Source organism: Manduca sexta, chromosome 4 (genome assembly GCF_014839805.1).
Source record: "Manduca sexta isolate Smith_Timp_Sample1 chromosome 4, JHU_Msex_v1.0, whole genome shotgun sequence".
NCBI classification, from domain to species: domain Eukaryota; kingdom Metazoa; phylum Arthropoda; class Insecta; order Lepidoptera; family Sphingidae; genus Manduca; species Manduca sexta.
The window spans coordinates 10,205,942-10,231,823 of record NC_051118.1 but is presented as its reverse complement, the minus strand read 5'-3'; the positions used below and the strand labels follow the sequence as shown (position 1 = coordinate 10,231,823).

General features: G+C 39.3%; 2 protein-coding genes across 2 annotated transcripts in view; both read left to right on the top strand.

The window, feature by feature from the left end:
* The window catches only part of LOC115444501, an 82,950-nt gene that overhangs the window by 40,288 nt on the left and 16,780 nt on the right, over window positions 1–25,882 (top strand). The window lies entirely within an intron of this gene.
* Window positions 1,292–4,046, top strand: LOC115444492. The gene is made up of 2 exons (XM_030170271.2): window positions 1,292–2,167; window positions 2,244–4,046. The coding sequence occupies exons 1-2, from the start codon at window positions 1,826–1,828 to the stop codon at window positions 2,943–2,945; spliced, it is 1,044 nt and encodes a 347-aa protein (XP_030026131.2). The 5' UTR covers window positions 1,292–1,825; the 3' UTR covers window positions 2,946–4,046.

The following is a 25,882-nucleotide window of genomic DNA, read 5'->3' as shown; positions in this document are numbered from 1 at the left end:
TGTCTTTTTAATGAGTTTTTAATGATTGTAATTTGAGAAAATTAAATCCATGATTAAATGTTTCGTGCATCGATACGTTCTGGGATGTGTTTTTAATATGTGGGTTAACTAACGGTTATGCTGGATGATATGTTACTTAAAATTAGCTTTGCAATATTTTTTCTTCTCATTTACTTCGTATGTGGTCAGAATATAAGTAAAATACATTACAGTAGTGGCCTTTAGTATGACTTTTGTCTGAATTTATATGATTGTATTAATAATAAAGATAGCACCGTCGTTTTTTTATATAAGTAGATAGATAGTAAAGTAACTACTGGAAACATCAAATATAACCGCCATCCTCTCACTATCATAATTTACACAATTACGTTACAATTAAGTCATAACAATTAACCCGTAAGTTCCATTAGAAGGTAATTCTGGTGTGCTATTAGTATGCGCGGTGCGGTCGCGTAGGGTTATCGGTTGCCGGCGCAATTGGCAAACATGTGTGCACTGCACCGGTCGAGCGCCCGCCGCCGCGCCGCGCCGATACAAATGGCCCGCGCCTCCCCGCCACGATCACGGACGTTGGGTCGCTGTACACGCGTTCCAAGTTTGAATTTTTTATAACGCAGTTTTGTTTTTTATTTTTTGTTTGATTTTGGATTTTTTATCTTGTTTTTTTATTTATGGAATATTTTTACGGAAAACATTCCTAGTTTGAAAAATAAAATGTTTAAATTTAAATTCCAAAGTATGAAAATGAAAATTGATATTTTAACCCTACAGTGTAATTCTATAAAAAAACGGCGCGAAGTGAGGTGTTTTCGACATCTCAGCTCAGAATATGCGTTGAAGCCAGTGTGACATCGAAATCTTTGTTTACAGAATATCGATTAGCGTAATGTATTTTATTCTTAAAAGAAAAATACAAGGACGTCCACTACCGCGACTTAAAACTCTATGGTCATCACTTGTATGGGTGACCGCAAAAAAAGTGCAGTCGTCAAACGGCAAGAGCGGGTAATGGTGCACGCCTCACTTGGCACGACCACGTACCACCGCTTCAGCGCAACCGGCCAGCATCAATATAGGATTTGGAAAGTTTTTATATTGTTATTTCCTTTTTGTTATGAACGCCTGGTATTTTTTATTTATGTAACTTGTATTTTATCCGATATTTTCCAATAAATAGCTGTGTCCTTTCTTTATATGCGAGGGAAAAAATTATTGACTAATTTTAATGTTCATCTAACAAATAACTTAAAATAAGTGTAGTGTAAGTAATAAAGTGCTTAATGAAAACATTTCATAAATCTCGAACATTCGATTTATTAATATTTCAAACATAAAATAATAACGTAAACCGGTGTGAGCGAGGAGCGTGCAGTAGGTAGCGGCCGGCTAGCCGCGCGCAATACTCCGAAGGTGTTTATTAAGAGGCGACGTTATCGGCGCTCGGCACTCGACGTCGCGTCGCGTCGCGTTGTAGAGCCACGCCGTGCCGCCCCGCGTCCGACGTCGTCCGAAGCCCGTCCGGCCGCGGCCCGTCCGGCGGCGCGGCGGCGCTACAAATCTTCCGTTTCACTCGGGCCCAGCCTCCGAGCGGCGCGGAGAGGAACAGCACGCTCCAAAGCACGCGGCTGCGTGATGCCGGCTACTCCCGAAATAGACCCCCCGCGCGGGGCGCCGCCACCGGCCCATCGACGTGCTTTTAGTATGCTGCGCGCATGCGAACCGCCCGCACCCTTCTGCGCTCCTGGTACGGCCAACGCGCGAATTTATTCTAACAAAAATACATTTCAATAAATAAATAAGTAGCATGCTTTAAAATTCAAACATGGTCGCTATATTGGCCAACCCGAAATGGAGCGAGGACCTCACCATCCAAATGATAATCGAGTACGAAAAACGCGAGTATCTATGGAATCCGGTGTCCGAGCACTACAAGAACAAGAAAATACGGGAGCAAGGCTACGTGGAGATAATAAACGCTTTGAATTTGGTCGACGTGACTGTTAAAGAGTTGAAAAACAAGATAAAGAACATACGTTCGTCGTACAGCGTGGAGCTGAAGAAGATCCGCGCGGCGCGGAAGGCGGGCGCGCATGCGTACCGGCCGAGCGTCACGTGGTTCGAGCACGCAGACAGGTTTCTGCGGGCCATCGTCACGCCGAGCTCCGTGAGTGTAGTTTTTTGTTTAGCGCACAAGTCGGCACGCGCGCGGTTCGCCCCTACTAACGCTCGATTTCTCGCAGGTGGACAACAGTTTGCTCGACATCCCGATGAGCGATGACAGCGACGTGGTGCAGGACCTGAGCGAGCGCAAGTCGCCGGAGAAGAAGAGTCCTCGCAAGCGGCGCAGCTCGACGCGCTCCTCGACTCCATACGTGCTGAACACGCCGTCGCCGCGGCCGAGCACGCCCTTCGGGTTGAGTTCCACTGCCAGCCCCTTCGGTATCCTGCCTCCTGTCACCTCCGCGCCGTTTTTAAACCCTCCCGTGGGGATCGCGACCCCGCTAACTACTTCCCTGGCCACGATATACCCTGTACCCACAAAACAGAAGAAGGGCACCTCTGAAAGCGACCACACTGACCTACCCCAAGACCTGAGCCAGCATTCGGAGAACGGGAACGATTCAAACGAGTTCGAGATGTTCGGGAAGTTGATTGCAAGCCAGCTTCGGAAGTTGCCGCTCAGCCTGGCTCTGGATACGCAGCTGAAGATACAGACGCTGGTGAACGCAGCGAGGATCCAGGCGGTATATCAGCAGTATAGTTATGCCGGGCCGTCGCAGGAGGCGCTGTCGGTTCAGGCTTTGTCGAACGGTATTTTGGCCAGCATGGCGTCTCAAAGCGGGTTCGGATCCCGGTCGATGGGCCTCAGAAATGATTCTCCGGACGAAATGCACAGAGACCTCAAAACTGAGTACTCCATAGGCTCGGAGGCTGAGGATTAAATCACTGCCCAGAATGGTCAGCGGTGACGAATGGCGAAAATAATTGTATAAATATTAAAATTCGACCTTAATTCTATCGGTATACGGATGATATTGACGAAACAAAATACACAAAGCATGATTGGCCGTTTCGGCTTGCTCAGCATTTTCTTTGTACTAAAATCAGCCATATGCTAGACATGTAAGGTTGAATTTCTTTTGCACGCCAATACAATTTTTTGCCGCCATTCCGTCTACGCTGATCTACCAGAGTACCTCACTCCTCGGAGATATTTCGAATTTATGTATGCTCATCTGTTTAGAATAAATCAGATTGTGTGGATTTAAAATTTTACGTAGATTTCATGGGCGTTGGGTCGATTATATTTTAATTATTGAGGAGACGGGGTTAATTGGCCATTAGGAAAAAAACAGCCACATTTTTTCATAATATTTTTTTTTTCTTCTTATATTTCGTCAAATGCCCCTGCGCCCATGTTTTGTGGTAAATGTTAGATATATCGATGTTATTGATGTGTAGATAAACAGACAAATAATTACTGAGTACAAACTTTCGGAGTAGTTTGTGTAGTTTCGGAGCTAGTCACTGATTCGTGCGGATCTCAATGTTTAGGCTGTGTTTTTTTTTAAAGGAAAATTATTTTTAAGATTTACCGGGCGGGTTCGCCAGTTTCAAACGAATTTATTTTGTGTGATAGATCGGTACGGCCGAAGGGAAAAAAAAATATGGCGAAAAAAATCTACCCACATTTTACAAAAGTTATATTGACAAACTGTTCTATTTACATACTTATCACTATCCTAAATGATGGATTTTTGTATACCGCATCTGGGTAACTAAAAATTTCCATTTCCAGTAAGTACATATTCGTGGAAAGTCTTGTGAAACAATTTTATTTTTCCCTTCGGATGTCTAGGTTACCTGTTTATTATGTGATGATAACGTGTTATAAATGTAAGAAATAAAATACCTCAGCGTAGCACAGTACCTTTTATAGTGTTTATTGGGATGATATTTTATCTGTTGTTCTATGTGCCACAAATAGATTGTGTACGAGATGTCATTTATTGAGAAATAAATATTTTATAAATGTCAGAGTAGTTACTTGTTTTTTTAACAAACACCAACACACTTATAATCTTATATTATAAATGCGAGGATGGATGTATGTATGTTTCCCTTTCACGAAAAAACTAGTGGACGGATTTAGATGAAACTTTACAGTAATATTGGTTATATATCAGAATAACACATAGGCTCTAATTTATAATGATTTTGTGTAATTTGGTCATAATATAACGATACATATCAAGTAAGTCGAAAAAAAATTATCCCGGAAAACTCCTTCACGCGGGCGAACCCGCGAGGATAAGTTACTATTTTAATAAAGTAATATAACAGAGCTTTTTAGATTCTCTCATGAAATAACTATTATACGTATCAGTTATTTACACTAGAAATAGTTTTGTTTTTTTTTTTACTATATGAGATATAGTTTTTTTCCGCAGTTCCGCCTGCTTACAAGTCCATTTGCGTGGAATTTTAGTCCAAGATTTAAAGTAACTTGCAAATATCTTAAAATAATGATAACTTTTTTCGATAGTATTGTTCAGTAGTATTAAATATTGTGAGCTTACAAAATAACACACACAAAATTATACTAAAAATGGCTGATTTGTGTTCTATTACTTTTCTGTTATCCCTTTTTTTTTCAAATTTCTTGCAATGTAATGACATACCGAGTAATGCTGTTTTCTTAAATTATGTATAGATTGCATGAAGTTCACCAATACACGTCATCATCGCCACAAGTTTCGCTTTTACACACACAAAAAAAATATTGCTAATCAACAATTATCTCGGGGATCGAACCAGCGCCTTCTAGTTTTACCGCTTTCTTTACTGGCGGTAGATCCGTCATATGTGAGAGTCCATCTAGGTAGGTATTACTGCAATGTATTTTTCTGCCGCTCAGCAGCGGTGTGTAGTCACTGCTGTGTTTCGGTTTGAATGACATTGTAGCCAGTGTAACCACTGGACATAATAAGACTTAACATCTCACGTTTCAGGATGGTGAGCGCAGTGGAATACCAAACAATACTTTGTAATACAAGGTGTTACTACTGGTTATAGGCGGTCGTATCGCTTACCATTAGGCGAACGGCAAGGTCATCTGGTCATTCAAAACAATAAAGAAACGCTGTGGCTTAGCACTCACTCCACGAAGGCTCAGACTTAAGGCGATACCTCAAGGTCCATTTTCATACATTTTGTTTCACCTTTAATCTGGGTAACTAAACAAGTATTGGCAAGTAAAGAATTTAAATTCACGTCTAGTTAGTGATTAGTTCTCGCAGCTGAAAGAAAAACGTAAAAATAATTAATAATCATGGATATTTCGGCCTTTAAAATTTCGTCATATTAAATTTTAAAGGCCGAAATTCTATTTTCGACGACGACAAAATTCTATTTTCAAAGTATAAATTATGCATAACTTACTCCAGTTTTGCAGTAGCTTGACAGTAAAAATAGACGAGTAGTACTTATCCAGACTGTCGCATACGGGATTTGACACCTAAATATATTTGCTTTAACATTTAATACTTTAACGTTTTAAACAATACGCATGCCTTTATCCCTGGAGGAGTAGGTGAAGGTTCAAACGGAGCACCCACTTTTCACCATGTCTATTCCATCTCGTGTGATAGCGAGCCTATCCATATATCAGAAACGAAAAAAAAAACTATCAACTTTGCTGGAGCGATTTGAACTCGGAATGAAGTTTTTTTTTTTATCAATTTGCATAAATATAATAATTATGATATACATACTTCGAATTGATATATTTTCTGAGAGTAATTAATTTTACTTGTGGATATTATTTTTTTGGTCTTGGCTTAATAAAAAAACACCTATCAATAAACATGGGCACGGTTTACTCTCAGTTGCAAACTCAGACCGAAAACGCAAAGATTCCTGATAAAGATTCAATTATAGTGTACAATAATGCACCTTTAGTTTGGTTATTAAAATATTTCAAAAGAATTTGAACCTTAAGAAGCTCGTATACCTCTAATGCGGGAGTATTTTCCGTCAGGTCGCTATCTGTCCGTATTTCCCGTTTTATCCGGCGGGTGGCCGCGGTAGCGTAAATACCCGTACGCGGTATGTATGGACTCGTCTTAGGAGTGTTTGTTTTTATTCTGTATGCTAGGAAAAGCAAAGTTAATACGTTACATAGCCTGTTATACCTGTTAGGCTTTTAGTGTGTTAAGGGCCGTTCATGTATTACGTAACGCAATTTTTTAAGATTTTCTACCCCCCATGTAACCCGTAACATTTTCCTATACACCCCGCCCCGCCTCCAAAAGTTATGTAACTTTAAAATTACATTTTTTTTCTAATATTCACAATTATTTTTAATACCGGAAGGTCGCTAAATATCTTTGTTATTGTTTTAAAATAAAAAAAACAATGTTACATAACGCTTTGTACGGAACCCCCTTCCCCCTCCTGTAACGCATCGTAATGTTTTACAAGGCTCGTCTCCCCTCAAAATTGCGTTACGTAATACTTGAACGGCCCCTTATCATTTTATTTTTATTTTTTTCCTTTTATTTTAATAAACTATAATTAGGTACAATTAATGTCAATACTTATATTTTATGTTCAGTGTGAGTTACTATAATAAACGCATTTTCTTTCTTTCTTTTCATTCTAAGAGAATCAATTAAAAATGTATAAAAAATGTGGAATAATTGTATGTTCAGTGATAGGAGTTTTCCTATCTCCCCAAGCTCCCCTAGTATGATATCGATAACTTTGTGAACAAAGATTTTTAATTATACATTTTTCTCGAAATTAATGCCAATAGAGTACCGGACTCATTTTTGTTCTTTACTATTATCAAATATTTACATAATATAAATTATAACACAGAAGGAATTATTAAAATCCGGTAAAAAATCAACAAGTTATCCGTCTTTGAATTTCGGTGGAAGGGGTAATTAACAAGAAACAGAAAAGAGACGAAATACCCACATGTGACGTCATCGGGAATTACGACGCGTGCGAAAAAAAGAGATGAAGCGATATCCCCACATCGCGCCCACTTCTGTACATTACAATATTTTAAATATGAATTACTCGCTCATTTTTTTAACCAATTGTTATGCAGTTTTCGCAGGAGTGCTTCTTTTTCGTATTATTAACCATTACATATAGAATAATGTACAAAATCAAGCATAGGCCGGTCCCCTATTACCAGGGTTATAATATACAGTATGTTCGACATCAAAATATCGCCCTTATTATATATTATAATCAAACCCAATTAATACTTAATCAAACTTACCAGGGAAATATAAAACCTGCTTTGGAAATATGAAACGAAAAATCACTTTTGCTTTCGTTTTAATTTTAACGTTATCAATACAAAAAAAATCCTAAATTTAGCATTACGCATTTACGTATGTTCTATAGACACGAACGTCCATATAAACTATAGCTTTTGCCCGCGGCTCCGCCCGCGTTATAAAGTTTTTCAGGCTAAAGTTTTCCGTTATAAAAGTAATAATTTCCCGGGAGCCTATGTTCTTCCCAGGGTCTCAAACTGTCTCCATACCAAATTTCATCTTAATATGTTGGGTAGTTTTTGAGTTTAACACGTTCAGGCAGACAGATGCAGCGGGGGACTTTGTTTTATAATATATTTTTTAGAACTTTTTAAGAGGAACGATCCCGTCATACATCATTGTTGCATAACTTTAACCGTTTACGCAGCGCAGGCAACGCAAGCTCTCAAAACTAATAATTTTCCCCGTATTTGCAACATGTTTCTTTACTGCTCCGCTCTTATTGGGTATAGCGTGATGATATATACCCTATAACACTTCACGAACAAAGAGCTATCCAACGCAAAAATAATTTTTCAGTTTGGACCGGTAGTTCCTGAGATTATCCATTACTGCTCCGCTCCTTTTGGGTATAGCGTGATGATATATAGCCTATAGCACTCCACGAATAAAGGGCTATCCAACGCAAAAAGAATTATTCAGTTTGGACCGGTAGTTCCTGAGATTAGCCATTACTGCTCCGCTCCTATTAGGTATAGCGTGATGATATATAGTCTATAGCACTCCACGAACAAAGGGCTATCCAACGCAAAAAGAATTTTTCAGTTTGGACCGGTAGTTCCTGAGATTAGCGCGTTCAAACAAACAAACAAACAAACAAACAAACAAACTCTTCAGCTTTATATAATAGTATAGATTTGTTCATAATCTGTTGTAATTAAAGTTCGCTGCAGCGCTAAAACATAAATCGTCTTACCAAACTATAAACATGCAGTGCTAAAGCGCTTTAAACAGAACATAAGTAAAATGGCAACCAATACCGGATTGCAGTACACTTCAGTTCAACATAGTGAGTGTTGGGAACGACAGATTTAGTACGTAGTACATATATATCGATGGCATTGCGAGGTTCCTCATTTTTCTGGCTACTTTTTTCACACAGACGGAACACATACCCATACATATTAAACGGGTTCAACTTAATTTTGCCGCGTTATTTGGTGAAGGCAACGTTATTAAACTCTGGGATGCTTTTGATGGTGTTACAATATGAGTAACATTGCGTCGAATCAAATAGTCGCTCAAACTTGCTATAATATAATAATATCAGCCCTGAACTGTTATACTGTTCCACTGCTGAGCACGGGCCTCCTCTACTACTGAGAGGGATTAGGCCTTAGTCCACCACGCTGGCCTAGTGCGGATTGGTAGACTTTACATACCTTCGAAATTCCTATAGAGAATTTCTCAAGTATGCAGGTTTCCTCACGATGTTTTCCTTCACCGTTAAAGCAAGCGATAATTCATAAAGAATACACACATTTTAGAAAAGTCAGAGGTGTGTGCCCTTGGGATTTGAACCTGCGGACACTCGTCTCGGCAGTCCGTTCCACAACCAACTAGGCTATCGCCGCTTTTTCAGACTTGTTATACATTTATTAAATAATAATAATACAATCAAAGTCGCTCAGCGAGCTATGGAACGTGCTATGTTCGGAGTTTCTCTGAAGGATAAACTTCGTAACGAGGTCATTCGTCAGAGAACCAATGGCACCGACATAGCACACAGGATTAGCAAACTGAAGTGGCAGTGGGCAGGGCATATCTGTCGAAGAACCGATAACCGATGGGGTAAACGAGTTCTTGAGTGGAGACCACGGCTCGGCAAACGTAGTGTAGGACGCCCTCCAGCTAGGTGGAGTGACGATCTGCGAAAGGTCGCTGGTGAGAACTGGATGCGACAGGCCGAAGACAGGGTAAAATGGCGTATATTGGAGGAGGCCTATGTCCAGCAGTGGACAAAGATATAGGCTGATGATGATGATGATGAATAATACAATATTTGCATCCTCCTAGCCGATATTCGGCCACGGCGGCCAATCTCAACGGAGATCAACTAGGTAGGAAATATTATAGTGCACAAGTGTGTGTAATACACAAGCGCTCTCTGTTCCTTCACTCTTATAGTCCGGTGAGACGGCGATCCGACATGACTGGAGAGAGATCAGGCGCAGGACCAACGGCTTTACGTGCTTTCCGAGGCACGGGGGTATCACACCGGCAACTTCCTGATTAATACAATATCTACTTATGGTAGGTCTCTCATATGAGTCTGCCTTAGTAGGTACCACCGCAATGTCTATTTCTGCCGCCAAACAATAGTTCGTAGTCACTGTTACTGTCCAGTAGTTAGTTGTACATTGTAGCCAGTACAACTAACTACTGGACATAATATATACTAGAGGCCTTTTATAGTTAATTTGCGAGCCTCCGGTGCCGTTTTTCTAACAATATTTTTTGTCTGGTGCATTTCTGCTGTCGATCAGAAGCAGTTAGGGTCGTCCATTAAGATCGGGAAGCATCTTAGATTTTTAACCGACATCAAAAAATTTGGAGGTGTTCAATTCGTATATTTTTTAGTTTATATTTGTAAGAATTTAAATGTACTCGAAATACTACTAAATGCGAAAATCTACTTAACACTTGAAAGCATAAAGTAACTATTGCACTGCGGAACCCTGGTCGTGTCGGAACGTGTTGCTAACTCGGCGGGCCGGGGCGGTGTGCGGCGGCGCGCGGGGGGCGGCGGGGGCGGTCCTGCGACGGGCCGTCACCCGGGCCGCGGCCGGTAGCAAAGCGGTGGCCTGTACGCGGACCGACGGGTTTTGATACATTTTCATTTTAAGTTTTGAATTTAGAATTTTGTTTTTTTTTGTTTCGTTGTTAAGTTTGAGTGATGTGTTAGTTTAATAGGTATGAAAATAAATTTGGAGCTTTTGCTAGTGAATCCCAAATATATACAAAAAATAATTTACTATAAATTGTGCTAATTAATTGCGGTCTATTTACCATCATAATAAAAATATTAGAATATAACTGAAGAGGTAGGCAAAGGCACAACTGATGCAACCACTTTCCGCAGTGTGTATTCGCTCGTATGATATGGTATAGGGCTAGCCTATCGGGCACAAATTCCACATTCTGGGCTGATACAGAGTCGACAACCCAATATAATATCACATAGCCGAGAACTCAGTAGTCGTATTTTTTATCTGTTCTTTCTATTTAACTATAATTTTTCATGGAAAAGCATGCTGTCATCCACTGCCCAGTCTAAAAGCATCTTCTTAAACCGAATATTGTTAAGTAGTATGTTTTACAGGCTTAAAAGATGTTATGTGGGAGAGCATCTAAGCAAATAATAGCCTTATACGAAAGCCGGAAACTAACAGGACGGTGCGGCTTTACCTTCCGTTCGTTACAAAGCCTCTGTTTATACCTGTGTAGGACTATATAGTTGTTAGATTTTGACTTCTTGGATTTAATTTACCTTGCTAAGTGTAAGTTTGCTGTGAAATAAAACCGACGTCTAAATGAGATAATAATTAAAAATAACAAGTATAGCAGTAGCGAAGAGTTAAATTTTCTAAAAGGGAATTCGATATAACATATACATATTAATATGCACAAATGCGGTATAGAAATTGTTCTAATGATAATTAGATATAAATTACGAAAGTGAAGCCGGCAGGAATCGGGTTATATGGACCTTTTGCCACTGAGGTGGATATGTGTACACTGGTCACCAATTTTTCTGTCGGTGAATTATTAAAATACTAGGTAAGATACATAAATACGTCAAAAAATATACAACAATATATAAATTTCAAGGGATAGGAGATATTTACTTTCTATCTCGGGAAATATATAGTGGGATCTTTATCCCGGAAAACTCTTTCACGCGAAGCCGCGAGCTGAAGTTAGTGAGTGATAAATTTAAATAGGTTTTTGTAGATAAGTGTATAAATTGTTTTTAGTGTATAATAAATATATTTTTTATTATAAGTTATTTCATTCCTCATTTAGATGTTGTATTTTAAAATGCCTCATTTTAAACCTTATGATATTTACAAAATATATTATGTGTTGATATTACTTAGCGTATTTGTTTATAAGCTAGTGCAAAATATATATATTTTTTTTGTAAAATTGCTTGGGAAAAAAAAAATGGTACGAGACCCCTGAGCTTTACGGTCCCTTACTCCATACCTACATTAACCTGTCCGCGCCAAAAAGTAAACACTATCTCGCACTAAGTATTAAAAAAAATATATAGGGCCCTCCTATGGCTATATAACTGACTAAAACCCACTCTAAACCACATTCGCGCTACCAACTTACAGTCGTGAAAAGTACGGCATAAGGTGCGGTCCGGAACAAGCGTAATAAACACGTAGTCGAGTACAGCAGTGCTTTATAATAATTGCCGATGCGCGCTCCGTCCCTTCCCGCTCCGTCCTTCCCCGCTCCGCTCCCGCGATAAGGGATTACGCGGCCACCCCCGGCCAACTAGGGCTGCGGCGGAACGAGCTTAACGTGTATATTTTATATGGTAGGGTTGGTACTTGTATATAATTTTGCGTGTTATTTAGAATGTTTGCTCGCGTGTTTTTATTGTAACAAGTATAGCAAATATTTTCGGATAGTAATTTACTTGACTCATGTGTGATTTAAACGAAATATATAAAAGGAAAACGCCTATTGCTTTATGCATAAATCATGCCATTCCATACAACCGAGAAGACTTACAATAATGTTTTTTTTATTTTTTATATTAGCCTAAAAACTATCGAAGGACAACATTAGTGGACGGTCTGTTTAAATAAGCATCTTACCACGAGGTTCAATTTTAGGAAAGAAACAAATTGTTTACTGACGAAATCTATCATAATTTGTTAACATATCAATAATAACCTAGAATAAAACACATTGCATTTTTTATTTAACCTCTCAAAAGTAGTATAGATGTTAATAAAAATAGTAAAGAAAAGAATTCTGCAGTTCTCAAGGAGCTGATCGCAACTCCCCAACTCAATACAGCGTCACCGCAAGCTCATTCATTTCTGCACTTTCACGCCGAGCGCACGCTAAATTGGTTCGTAAGAAGTTCAAACTTGACATGACCCCGTTAATCTTGTACTGAATGAGTTTTCGCGGCTTTTACTTACTCTATACTTTTATAGAAATAGTTTATACGGGACATGGGGATTTACTCTCTATGCTACATGTTATTTTGACAGTGGGTAACAAGCATGTAACGCAACGCGTCGCGTTTAAGTTATTAGAAGTTGGCGTATAGAATACCATTCTACCCATACACGAAGATAACGTAACACGGCTGTGTTACGAATATACACTGTCATAGAGAATAAGGCCCGTGTATTTGTGTCTGAAATGTTATCTAAATCAATTCAATTTTATATGCGTGATTGTATAATTAAGCTCCAAATATTTTTTTTTATTAAATTATTACGACTGGACCTCGGGTTACTCCTTAGTCCTGTAGCTGTAGATTAGGTGTCCAGACTGAGCAACAATTCAGGTCCTAGAATTCAGACTGAGCAACAGTTTATTTAAGTTTACCCAAGGCCAAAGGCTGAACTACCCAAAACTTCAAACAAGGCAACCATAACTAAGTTCGGATAATTCTATAAAATATAGTTTCCGGACAACCCTACTTCCCCCTCGTTTTTTCCCGCGCTTGCACTCTGCCACTAGCGGAGTACATTGAATTATGAATTAAGATAGTCGGTACGCTAAGAAGTTCAAGTTGCCCGCACATGGGTTCCTTTTGTTAATATTCTAGACAATATGGTAGATTATAAAGCTCTGTACTTTTCTAGAACTAATAAAGGTATAGGTATATGATTGATTTCAAGTATTAGTGTTGACTCAGCTCCAAAATAGCAAAAGAAACTGCTTTATTTAACATTGACGAAGGGTCCATTTCACTCGATTCCCACCGGCTTCCATCTCGAAATTTATGTAGAATCTAATTATCATCAGGACCACTACCAGACCGTCTTTGTGCATATTATTGGACCGTAGAAGTTGTCAGGTTCACTTTCGGAAAATTTCATTCTTCGCTACTGGTTTTCAATATTACATTGTATTTACTGAGTATTATTAGGCTAGCCTTTGTTCGCGGGTTCTCCTGTAAAGTACGGTGTACATTTTCCAGGAATAAAACGAGCCTATAGCACTCAGGAATAATGTAGCTTACTATTAACAAAACAAAATTGGTTCAGTAGTTCCTAAGATTAGCACATTCAAACAAATTCTTCAGCTGTATAGATATGTCAAAAATATTTGCCGATTAACATGAAGATTTAATTTTATTTGACTGTAGGATTTATGACAGTTACGAGCACTGTTTAAATATAGTTGCAGTCCTACGATATCCGAGTTGGGCCGAGTTCGTGCCAGGGATTATATTTTTCGGCTTACACTTGACACCCTTCATATTTCGCCGTCTATTTCAAGGATTATTTTTCTTTTGGTTAGCGCTGAGTGTTGTTTGTATCGCGCTAGTTCGGGCTTATTGAGATTTCTATATCAAGCTATATTTTCTGTATATTTTGTAGAGATTTTGATATTGCGTTACTAAATGAAACTAAAAATATATCTTTACAAAAATAACACTACAAGTTTCTCGATTCATCGATATTACTTACCAAATGTAAGTTTTTAACAAAATATATATTAAGGATAAGTAATTTTTGTTTTACGGCACAATGGAACTACTACTCTAAGAGAATTTGTCACAACGGCATCACAATCATAGAAATATACCCACGCACCCGTCATATTTGCAGTAAACTACAAAAACAAAACAAAAAAGTATAACTGAGGTTTTTGTTGATAATATTCATTATTCATGTATGATTTTTGGCACAATATGAGTATAAGTAAATATACGTTATATATTATTATATAACTTATCAATCTGTTTGGGAACTATAAAAGGTACTGAACGTCAGTGGCGAAGGGTGAATTTTTAAAAGGGAACCCGACAAAACATGTACTTAGGAACTTAATATGCAAGTGCAAATCGCGGACCGCGTTCATCATTAGAAAATGATATAGATCTTCCATAAATTGCGAAAGGGAAGCCGGCAGGAATCGGTATATATGGACACTTCGCCACTGCTGAACGTGTACTGCTATATTAATGGCATTTTTATTTTTCTTGTCTTAACCTCCTCCTAGCCGAATTTCGACTACGGCGGCCAATCTCAACGGAGATCGGCCAGGTACGCAGGATATATTATAGCGCACAAGTGTGTGCGCAATACACAGGTGCACTCTCTGTTCCTTCACTGTCATAGTTCGGTCAGACGGCAGGAGTCTTGTCTTAGTAGGCAAACGAGCGAGCCGTCCGCCTGTTATTAAGCAGCGTCCGCCGCCCTTGAACATCGCAATGCCAGAGGCACAGCCAAGCCGTTACCTACCAGGATATCAAAAAATATAGACATCTACACGCCTAAAACATTACATATTCTTGCATTAATGTTATATACATTTCTCACATTCAGTTCGAAAAGGCAACAGGTAAACACGAAAAGAAAGCCAACAACCAAAAGAAGGCACGCATTGTCCCACACGGAGTAAAGAATACACAACGCCCACCGGCGTCCCGGAGATGCGGCGACCGGCGCGTCCGGCGCAACCGACGCAATTAGGGTTACCATTTACAAATGGACAGTCTGCCTAGTGTGTCTACAATGCCTGTTTTTACAGGAACGTGTTTTGAAAAGGTGTAGGTAGTAAGTAAAAAAATAATCTATACTGAAAAATAATATATAAAGCTGAAGTCTGTTTGAACTCGCTAATCTCAGAAACTATTAAACTGATTTGTAATTTTCATTAATTGGAACATTACTCCTAAGTGCTATAGACTTTACATGTCGGATAAATATAGAGCGTGACTTTTATCCAGGAAAAAGTTTTGCACGCGAGCGAGACCGCGAGCATAAAACTAATAGATAACAAATATTTATTAATCAAATTTGTTTTTATTGATATTCGTAGAAGTCATATTTTGCTCAAACCGATATATATCGGCCGCACGTCTAAATCTCAATGCCTGTCAAATGTCGGCAAACGTATGGTAACCCTAGGCGCAACCGACGCAAACAGCCCGCAGACGCACACCGATAGAGCCATAACGTAACACAAAGCGTAGCGGCGCCCGGACACGAACCAGTCCGAGCGAATTAAATATGTAGGAGGCGAGATCGCACCCACGCTGGCTAGGGTTGGCAGTTTCATTTTGAATTTTGGATTTTTGGATTCGACTGCCTCATTAGCGTTGTTGTAGTAGTTGTAATGTGTGGTACGAGTACGACTACCGCATGCATTGGGTTTGAATGACAGGTCCGGCAAAAAATTAATGTGATTGGGTTTTTTTCATCTTAAAAGATTACTCAATTGCGGCTAAGCGTCGGGAAATTGAGGGTGTGATACCCTCGTGTCTCGGTAAGCATGTGAAGCCGATGGTCATGCACCTGGCCACTCTAGAATTCAGATTGCCATGTAAAGTGGAGAGTATTAATAAATTATAAAAAGTAGCTTAAGTACTATCGTTTATCCCCTTGATTTTCGTACTAGATTATTGCGCACCCATCTAAACCTTCGCATATGTTAAAAACCACAAACATTAATTAGGTTGCGGGCGCGACAACCCTGCGCACGCTCGGCCGGCGAGCGCTCCGTCATTAGCGAGGCGGCGGGCGTTGTGACCCGCGTCGCGCCTGCCATCCCAACCCGCCCGCGCCAGAACGCACGCCAGGCGGCCGCGCCAGCCCGCCGACCGCCAGACCGCCAGACATTTTTTATACACTTCACAATGTGAATTCTTTTTTCGACACCGCGCGGTCCGACTAATACAGATGCTAGGTTTAACGATGTTTGGCTTCTATGTTATGGATAGAGGAATTTTCGCGGTTCTGAGGTGAGAGCATATAGTGTGAAGTGTTTATTATTAATTAATTACTAAATAAATCGAGTACAATACTTGACTTTTTTGACAATTTTCGAATATATTATTACTTACCAAACTACTTATGTTACTTTAATAATGGAATGAGTTTCCAACGGTTTTACTTGAAATTAAAATGCATCTTAGATAGATAATAGTGGCGGAGGGTAAAATAATTCAAAAGGTAACACGAAGTAAAAAAAATGTCTTAGTGAACATGTCTGGGCCAATAATAGAAAACTAAAACTAAGACTATCATAAATGAACCTAATAGAGAAGCCGGTAAAAATCGGATTATATGGACGCTTCACCACTGATGGATAATATATAATAACAATAATCTTATATAAATTTACACCAGCATATAATATTTTACCTTAAACAGATGCTACTTTTGGCAGCTAGATAAGTACTTACCGTCAGAAAAGCTTTTTACTTTAGTCAATCCAAACATATAGAACCAAAAATTCTGGCACGACCACCTCAAAAAAACCTAACAGAGTGCACACAAAGGCCGGGGCGTGTTAGCCAGTGTTGCGTGATCCCGCATTACACGCCTCGTGTACAAAGTGGATACGCCAGGCCGTGTTCTGTCTTAGTAGTACCAGGGTTGCAGAGGGGGACTGGAGGTTTAAAATATTCGGATTCGATATTATGCTAGGATTCGTTCGTGGCTTGATAGCGTTAAACATCTTCTTCAGAATAAGTCCCAATGTGTGTTTTTTTGTATTAGGTAGTTATGTATAAAATGTACTCACTTCCCCGTATCCTCGAAGGGGTAGTTAGAATGGCAACTAGTGTATCGAGTCGAGCCTATCGCCATATCTCTTATAACACCCCTCTTTTCCGTCAGGGGTTAACGAAGTACCACCGCCTCTGTTTATGACGATAAGTCAAAAACTATCGAACGCGTTTTCATACTGGTTTCACCAGTAAATGGATTAAGGTTTTGTACAGAAAATTACGCAGATCCCGTGTGTCGGGGGGTCGTTAATCTTCAATATTTTCCCTTCTCGGAAGCCCGAACTCCATCAGTCAGCCTCGGCTAAGCAGGTAAGCAGAACGGACACTAATGCATCGGTCTGCGCGACTTCCTGCCGATTATAAACGCATCAGTATATCGTCACCGTTACCACGCGAAACACTTACACTGAGTTTCAAATGCTTTTGTAGTTTTACCTTGCCTATTTCGTATCTAAATAAGTATAACGATTTAGAAGTTAGTAAAGAATTCGTAATTGGAGTTATTGAAACACGTTAATTTTCACAATTGTGATTTTTTACGTTTACGCGAATGTGAGACATTAAATAAAACTATTTATAATTTTCTCCTGGCATTTGGAAGACTAAAGTTTTTACCACCTGTCTCATATCGCTAATATAATAATAATGTCTAATATCGTTTAACATAAGAAATCATACAATCTTGATAACAAAACGATGGAGAGACCCATACAACCCCGATAAAAAAACGATGAACGAAAAGAAAAACGATGGAAAGACATATAACCCGATTCCTGCCGGCTTCACTTTCATAATTTATGTAAAATCTAATTGTCTTTGAACGATTTGCAGACATTTATGCATATTAGTACCTATAAGTTGTGTCGTTCACTTTTGGAATATTTCACCCTTCGCCAGAGAATCAGATATAAGACATGAAAGTAAACTGGCGTTGAAACGCGACCCGAAGTGAGTCATTTTGTCGGTTTTTTTGTTAATAAGAATGAGGTGGTCAAAAATATATATATTAGCATAACAAATTCTTGAGTTTGTAGTCGTTGTACCGGTAGCTTGTTATAGGAGAGGAGATAGAGTGCGTCAGTGATGTAGTTATATTACGATACGACTGTTGAGATCTCGGGTTCGATCCCAGGGTCGGGCAGTGATATTTAGTATCAGCACGAGTCTGGATTCATTCAACGTCGGGAGAAAATAAAACACCAATACCAAGATAGAATCCGAAATTTAGTTTAATTTCAATGTCTGGATTTGTATCCGATAGACTCCTATCACATCATGGAACGGAATACACACAGCGTTAAATGGGTATATCAGTGGTACTCCGAGATAATATAGCTTTTATTAGTGACAGCATTTTCAAAATTCCACATCCACACCTAATCTTTTTTTCCCTTAGTGTTAAGAAATATATTTTAGAATACATTTTTGTCAAACTTTTATCTGGTCAGTGAACCCGAAAATATATTAAGCTTTATTCTATACTTTCTAAAGTCTTTTATCCCGCGTGCTGTTGGTTACATCAAGGTTTAGATGTGTAACGTACTCTAAATCCTTTACCTAAACTTACGGTGTATTTGTCTAGAAAAAGAAAATATTTACTTATACGAATATTTTATACTTTATATCGAATATTCGTATGGGAGTTGTGAACCGCGCCGAGGTCGTTGCAGTCGGGTATAAAATATCTCCGTTCCCAACGCTCTCCCACACGCAAACGTATAAAACTCTACTCCTTAGATACTGTCATATTTCATACAACATTCTACATACAATAGTAGTTCACAAATAATAACGGTCAGTGGCGGCCCTAAACGAGGCAAGGCCCCATGCGAAAGCAAAAAAACTCTGATTTTGACAGTTTCGTTGGGAAAATTGTAAAAAAACGTCCTCTAAGGCATCCCGCGAGGTCCCTGTAAGCGTGAGGCCCTAGGCGGTTGCCCGGTTTGCCCTCCTTAAAAGTCGCATCTGATAAGACTATCTCCAGCTATCCATAACATATTTACACAACTCATTTACGTGCTTATTGCTTAATGTAAATACTGAACAAATTCTAACTTCAGTAACCTTCAAGTACTCATTCAACCACATTAACACGCTATGCATTCACCAATCAATAAAATACAAAAACTCGCAAGTATCAACTCTGTTGCGTCGCAGTAAGCGGCGGCCCATTAAAGCGGCTCGGTGACAAGGTGACGCGTCGCCGCGGGGGCGCGATAACGCGGCCCGTATCCTGTGTCGACGGGCGTAGGGTTGTCACGCGTTCATTGTATGGGATTTTGTTTGAATGTTTTATTTGATGTTTATGTGTTGGTGATTGTGGTGGGTGCCTAATAGTAAGTCGTGTATTTAGTAATATACCCACGTTCTAGTTGTATGGGTATTCCTGGTTGAAGCAAAAAGTAGGCAGATATACGGTTCTTTTCTTCTGATGATAATCGATCTCCAATGACTAAACACTCAACGTTAAAGGAATTATTTAAGAGAATCGAGCGGAAATTTTGCTAAATCAAATTTATTAGACTTCTTCAACAAGCTTATTTTAGTAAAATAGCAGTCTTTGCCTTTTAGCGACAGATTGTACTTTAGTTTTGATCACGAGAACATAAATAAATATTAAGTTATGCTTGCGTGGCAACCCTACCGCCTGTTCGTGATGCTCGGCTGGCAGGCGCGCTCAATATTTGAACACGTACGGTTATGGACGCGGCGGTACATCAGCGGGTATTACGGCGTGGGTATTGCGAGACTACGCGGGACTTTGGAGCAGGTATCAATCTATTTAGTGATTACATTCTATTATATTCGCCTATAGCATTGGACGTCCTGCGGTTAATGAGGATTAGAGTATAGTGTTATTTTCGTCGCGTTTTGATTGAACTGATTTTAAAGAAGAGAAGTTTGAACTGAAAGGTTTTGAATTGATTACTAGGTGCTTCAGAAGTGCTGTTGAAAATTTGTGGTTTTAGTAGGTCTAGAAGCCCTGTCTGCCTTGCATAAGACGACGGGATGCTAGAGGATTATCTAAAAAACGGTTGGGTCATAAAAATGTCCGAACAAAGAAACTCTGAATTAAACGAGAATCTTTTTATTAACATGTCTTCAGTACTACTGGCTCCTGGAAGACAATATTGCACAATGCTACTTAGCAACGTCGTGATATTCTACTATGAGACTCCTCTCCCTCACAGCCATCACTGTAACTATCGTAAGCCAGGATTGTCAGCTCACATCATGACTCCGAGCGGCGAACCTCGCCGTGTCTCAGGAACCACGAAAGCAGCAAAGAAATTAATCACATAGGATATGAAAGAGTTGTGATAGAGCAGGAAGAGTATTCTATTAACAACCTTACTAATTTCCATAAATATAGACTGTCATTCTTGCAACACGCTCAAATAACTCAAATTACAAAGCCGTCGGTAACGGCCAGATTGTCAGGTAAAAATGACGGGTGTCGCTTACAATACGGATGGGTTGCGGTCGGCTGTCACGCACGGCACTCGTTAACACTCCGCCATTTGCGGAATGACGTGTCGGGTGGTGGAAAAGTACACAAATGAGGTTTTATGCCCTTATTGCCAGACAGGCGTATAGGAGCTAGTAGGTTGAGTATATATTTGGGTTATGTTCAGTGACGAAGCTTGCTAGAAGAGTTGTATATCAAAATTTGTTGGTGGCAGTTTAGCGCAGTGCAAATTTTTGGGAGCTCGCTTGGTTTAATCTAGGTATGGGACAAGGAGGGCCCCCAAAGCCCTGGCACCTTGTGTCATTGATACAGCGTTAATTATGTTAGTTAGCTACGCCCCTAGTTATGTTATTGTAAGCTTAACATTAATTTTATTCATGAAGATGCGCGGCACTTTTAGGACTGGGGTATTGCAGGGTAAGGCGACTGCTCTGAGGGTTTTCCGACGCTATCCCTCTTAGTGTGGTAGATTCGTGACGATTCAAAAGAGCTTGCACACTATTTGAACAAAAACATGTTATTGAATTTGATTGATAAAATGTTTATTAAAACTTCTGAATCGATTTGAATGAAATTTTACACACATACCATATCCCAGATAAATATTATTTCATCCCATAAAACTGGGACTTCCAGGGAAAGGTTTATAAATCTGTTTCTGTTTAACATCGATTTAATGCGGGAGCCACGTACGGCGCGGATTCACGAGATGTATTGTGCCGGTGAATGGCGATTGTGTCGTTCTCACGCGCGTGCACTTCGTAATATCGGAGTTATTGACTCAGTGTAGCCGAGTTAAAGGAACTGAGATTTAAAGTGTTGTTGACGTGTCAAATGTTTAATAAAATGGCTATATCCATTGAAGAAATGTGAATAAATTAATAGTCCATACTCTTTCGGCACAAAAGATTTTATCATATTACATAGTACATAAAACTTATATAAAATAAAATTGCACATGTATTATTTATTTAAACACGAATAATTAACTTTATGCCGCTGAAACACAATAAAATATGATTATTAGTGATCCCCATAATAATCGATATGAAAATAAAAAATGAAAGACAAAAATAAAAATAATATCAAGTATCAAGTCGCATAATCCGTAGTAGAGAGAACTCGAGCACGCGACGAAACGGGCCGCGTCGAGTGATCCCTTGTCACGGCGCGTCGCCCGCCCGCCGCCGGCCAAACAACTTGTGTTTGCGCCAACATTGGCCGAACCCGCCACACGTTTGATCCAACGCCGTTTGGGGCCGCGTATTTCACTGTAATTTACGGCCAACACAGTGCCAACTGCCAACTGTCGACGGATGTGTTAAAGACGCTGTGAAGGTCTATATAATATATAAGGTTCTATATTCGCATGACAGGTTGAAAAGGTCGAAGATCTGGCGGTGCAAATAATGCAATCTGTTGTAGTGTCATGCTGTCCTAGTACTTGTTGTAAGTTATCAATGTAATGTGACGTTATAAAATATGTACGTGTACTATTTGACTCAAACAAGTCATTCAAATAACTAACTTCTTTTCGTATTTTTTATGTAATATATTTTTTCTTTCTCTTTCGAACGAATACGATTCTTATTTTGTTTACGCGGAGGTTGGAACAAAATAAATAAACAAACAACAAAAGTTTCCTCCACGTTTTCACCTCAACTCTGCTAATGTGTCCGAAGTACCAGGCGGTCAGGAACGCGCAGCGGTGCCGCACTGTCGCATTAGCGCGGCACCTACATAATTTAAATGACGAGCGCTTCGGCCATTAGGCGCCGGCTACCTGCGCTGAATCACACGCCGCGGCCGAATTGCGTGAGCTAATACGATTTCGAATGCGCTTGTTACGTGGCAAATTTGAAATTCGAATTCAAAATTCGTTGTCATAGGTGCACGTGAACTGGGTGATTAGTTTCTACCAAGTTTAATTGACGTAGTTTATATTATGGATTTTGTATAGTTCGACGCGTTTGTTCACTGTACCTCTTGTTTTATAACAATTGTTTCTCAGGAATTCAATTTTGATTTATAATTTACATATCTAAAAATGCCAATCCTAGACGAAAGCAAGAAAGAACTATACGAATTCGAAGAACGTTTTTAGGGACCCGTCTGGCCAAAACGTGCTCAAGTGTGCGTTTCCAGAGATGCATGCGACACAAATTGCTGCAGATCCCGCGATACCTCCCGTGGGAGAGAAAGAAACAAATCCAGGTGTGGCTGCATAAATGGTATTTTATCGCTTCTGTGGAAGGTTAATGTGATATGATGTTCCTGTTTCTTCTTCGATTGGGTCTTCCTTGGCGTTCTGTAATTATTTTTTTTTCCCAAGACCTGGATATGTGTTTTATAATCTCGTGTCCTTAAGCTAAATTACAAACAAATATAAAACGACGTTTCAATTAAATTAGGCATCGACTGCAAAAAAGATTATGTCTGCATATAAACATAAAAAACTAATTAGAAAGAAAATTGTGTGTATATAGTTCAATAATTCTTTGGATTGTAGTGAGATTTGGAGTGTTTTTTTTTATTTAATAGTTTTTATTAGGCTGATTGTCTGGTAGGGCAAAGTAAATTTTGTCTAGATTATCTAAGGGCTATAGTTTGGAGATAACATACTGTTGAGAATGAAAACAAGATGTTTTGTGTCAGCTATTTGGACACATGTCTCGATCTCCTTGCAATAAAACATTAATCTCATTTACTAATCTGGTTTGTTCTAAATGCTGTCGTTGATTAGCTCCGAAAATATGATAACTTTGAAAGTAAACAGTATTCTTGGGTCGTATAGAAAAACCGCCAATGTTGACACGCGATGTAAATACATTTTTGAAACTTTTTGGTATATTATGCTGTATGTTTCCTTCAATAAAAAAAACTCTGAACATCGCGTTCTTGGACACGTTTAAACCCACACGCTGAACACTTCTTTACTAAATAGGCTTCACACCAAACTCTTCTAAGTTTCTGCGACCCTTGTAGATTTAACTCGCTTGATAAAACTAAGCACTTGTTACGAACGAATCAATCAATCAACGCTTGTATACTCGGGTAGTGGGGGGAGGGTGGATAATGAGCGGGGCGGCGGGATGCGCGCCCGAGATGCCGCAGAGCGTAATGACGTTAGAGAGAGCAGTTTGTTATGGGCGGAGCGGTTTGGCGATTTCCATGTTATGTTTGGTAGAGTATAGTCATATAAACATAATTTGTTGAGTAACAATGGGCTTGATCGAGTTAGTAATCACTGACTCTGAACACCAATTTCCTCCGAAATCCTTTGGCCAGTGCAATGTCTTATTGCAAAAAACTCGGATCCTTTCCTTATCGGTTTGGAAATCGTGAGGAAGCTTAGAAACACTAAGGAGGCGTCAGCTGCAAATCAAATGTAACCTCTTTCAAAATAAAATTTAAAAATAAAACATTTTCTTCTTTAAGAGTTTAGCTTAGCACCATAGCTTTGGTTATGGAGGGAAGTGGATTTAATATTTTCTTCCTATATTTCTATTCGATTAATTTCGTTGCGGGACAAATTAGTGTTCCCTGGACTCGCAGAGCTTCACCGCTCACTGTCAAAATGCGTGCCACTGCTGATCTTGTCGTACAGGAGTTATAGTGGAGGGTGGGAAAATCACTCGCTCTGCTTATAACAGTATTTCTACCTAAAGTCCAACGAACGAAAAGGCGGATATCCTATGAGAAACCGCCGCGTCGACAATAGCTACGGTATAATTTTTCACCTGCCACGAATGCCGGCCGATTGTGCGACGCGGCTGAAAATACTGGACTGTACACTGCACAGCATTCCTCGAATAAAAACGGGCACATTGTTTCTTGACATTGTCGTAGTCATTTGTTGGTACTATGAGGTATTGCTTCACAAATTTCAAGTTGATTTTGTTTAGTTATATGGCGAGAGATCCATAGAACCCGATTCCTGCTGGCTTCCTTTTATGTAATATATTATTATCGTTAGAAGTATTTACAGACTGCATTTATACAGACTGATTTTATACTGGGTTCGCTTTCGGAAAATTTCACCATTCGGCATTGGTAGATTTATTTTATTAGAGCATAGATTACAGTGCGACTTTTGTATTTGGTCGGCTTACACATTTACTTCAGAAGTTGAAAACAGATCGTCTCATAAAAATAGTCTTTTAAGATAGCGTATAAGTATGCTCTTTATTTTGTGACGTGCCATAATAAATAATAGCTTGGTTCCTTTATTTTAGGCTATATATATTCATCTTCGGCTGTCAAACCGACACTCGTAGGCATCCCAGTTGTATAAATCTAGGTTTAATTTTCATATCTTTTCTGAGGATAAAACTAATTCGACTTTTAGCAAGATTTACGTAGTCTCCAGATATCAAACCCAGGCTTAGTAATAAATTCTTTACTAATAATCAAACCGACCGACCTTTGTAATCACGTGGTACATCCGATCGATACTGCAAACAGATAAATAATACGCACGTGATGCGCGGGTGGGGCAAGCGGAAAAATGGGGTACAAAAAGCGTGCGCCGTTGAGTAATCTCGCTACTATTTGTTAGGGAGTTATGATATCCTGGTACATAGTGAGATTTTGCACTATCAATCTCTGTGATTCATCTCTGGTAGCAAGAAGTAGAGCTTCAGAAATAGAAGAAGAAAGCATGCACGGTGATGATACACTTGATTATCAATTGCTGGCCTGACCAGGGAAATAAAACCCTTGGCATTTTGTGATAAAATATGGATATATCTTGCGACAAAGTTAATTTTAAAACGAAAAAACAGAAGTTGCGACCCCAAACCAAGTTTTCTATTTTCCTGGTCACTGACAATTATAATTCGTCTAGTCAGCAAGCCAAACATGATAAAAAGCTAAAGAGAATTCCTGAAAACTGTTCAGACCGAGGGACTGTTAAATGATAGACTTTAATCGTGTTTGTCAATTATTTATGGTGCCCTGGTGGCCGACTTGCTACTTTTTACTTTACTGCTCAGTCAGTTGTAAATTTATTCCGTCTTTCTCAGAAACAGAAACAGGTTATCTTATATCTCTATTCCTTATAATAATAACAACAAAAAATCACAAACCTCCAAACTGTAAATAGAAGTAGAAGATATGACGATATTTGAGATTGTATTGTTTTATAGAATATATCTCGCCAAGCTAAGATGCTGTACATTTTACCAACATGAAAAACGGTGCGCGCTTTGGCCAGACGGGCTTTGCGCTCTACAAATCCTGTCTGGGCTGTTATTATTATTCTTAAGTCGTCGCTTTACAGCAAAAAGCGCCAGATCTAACAGCCGGTAGAATCTACATTTACTATAT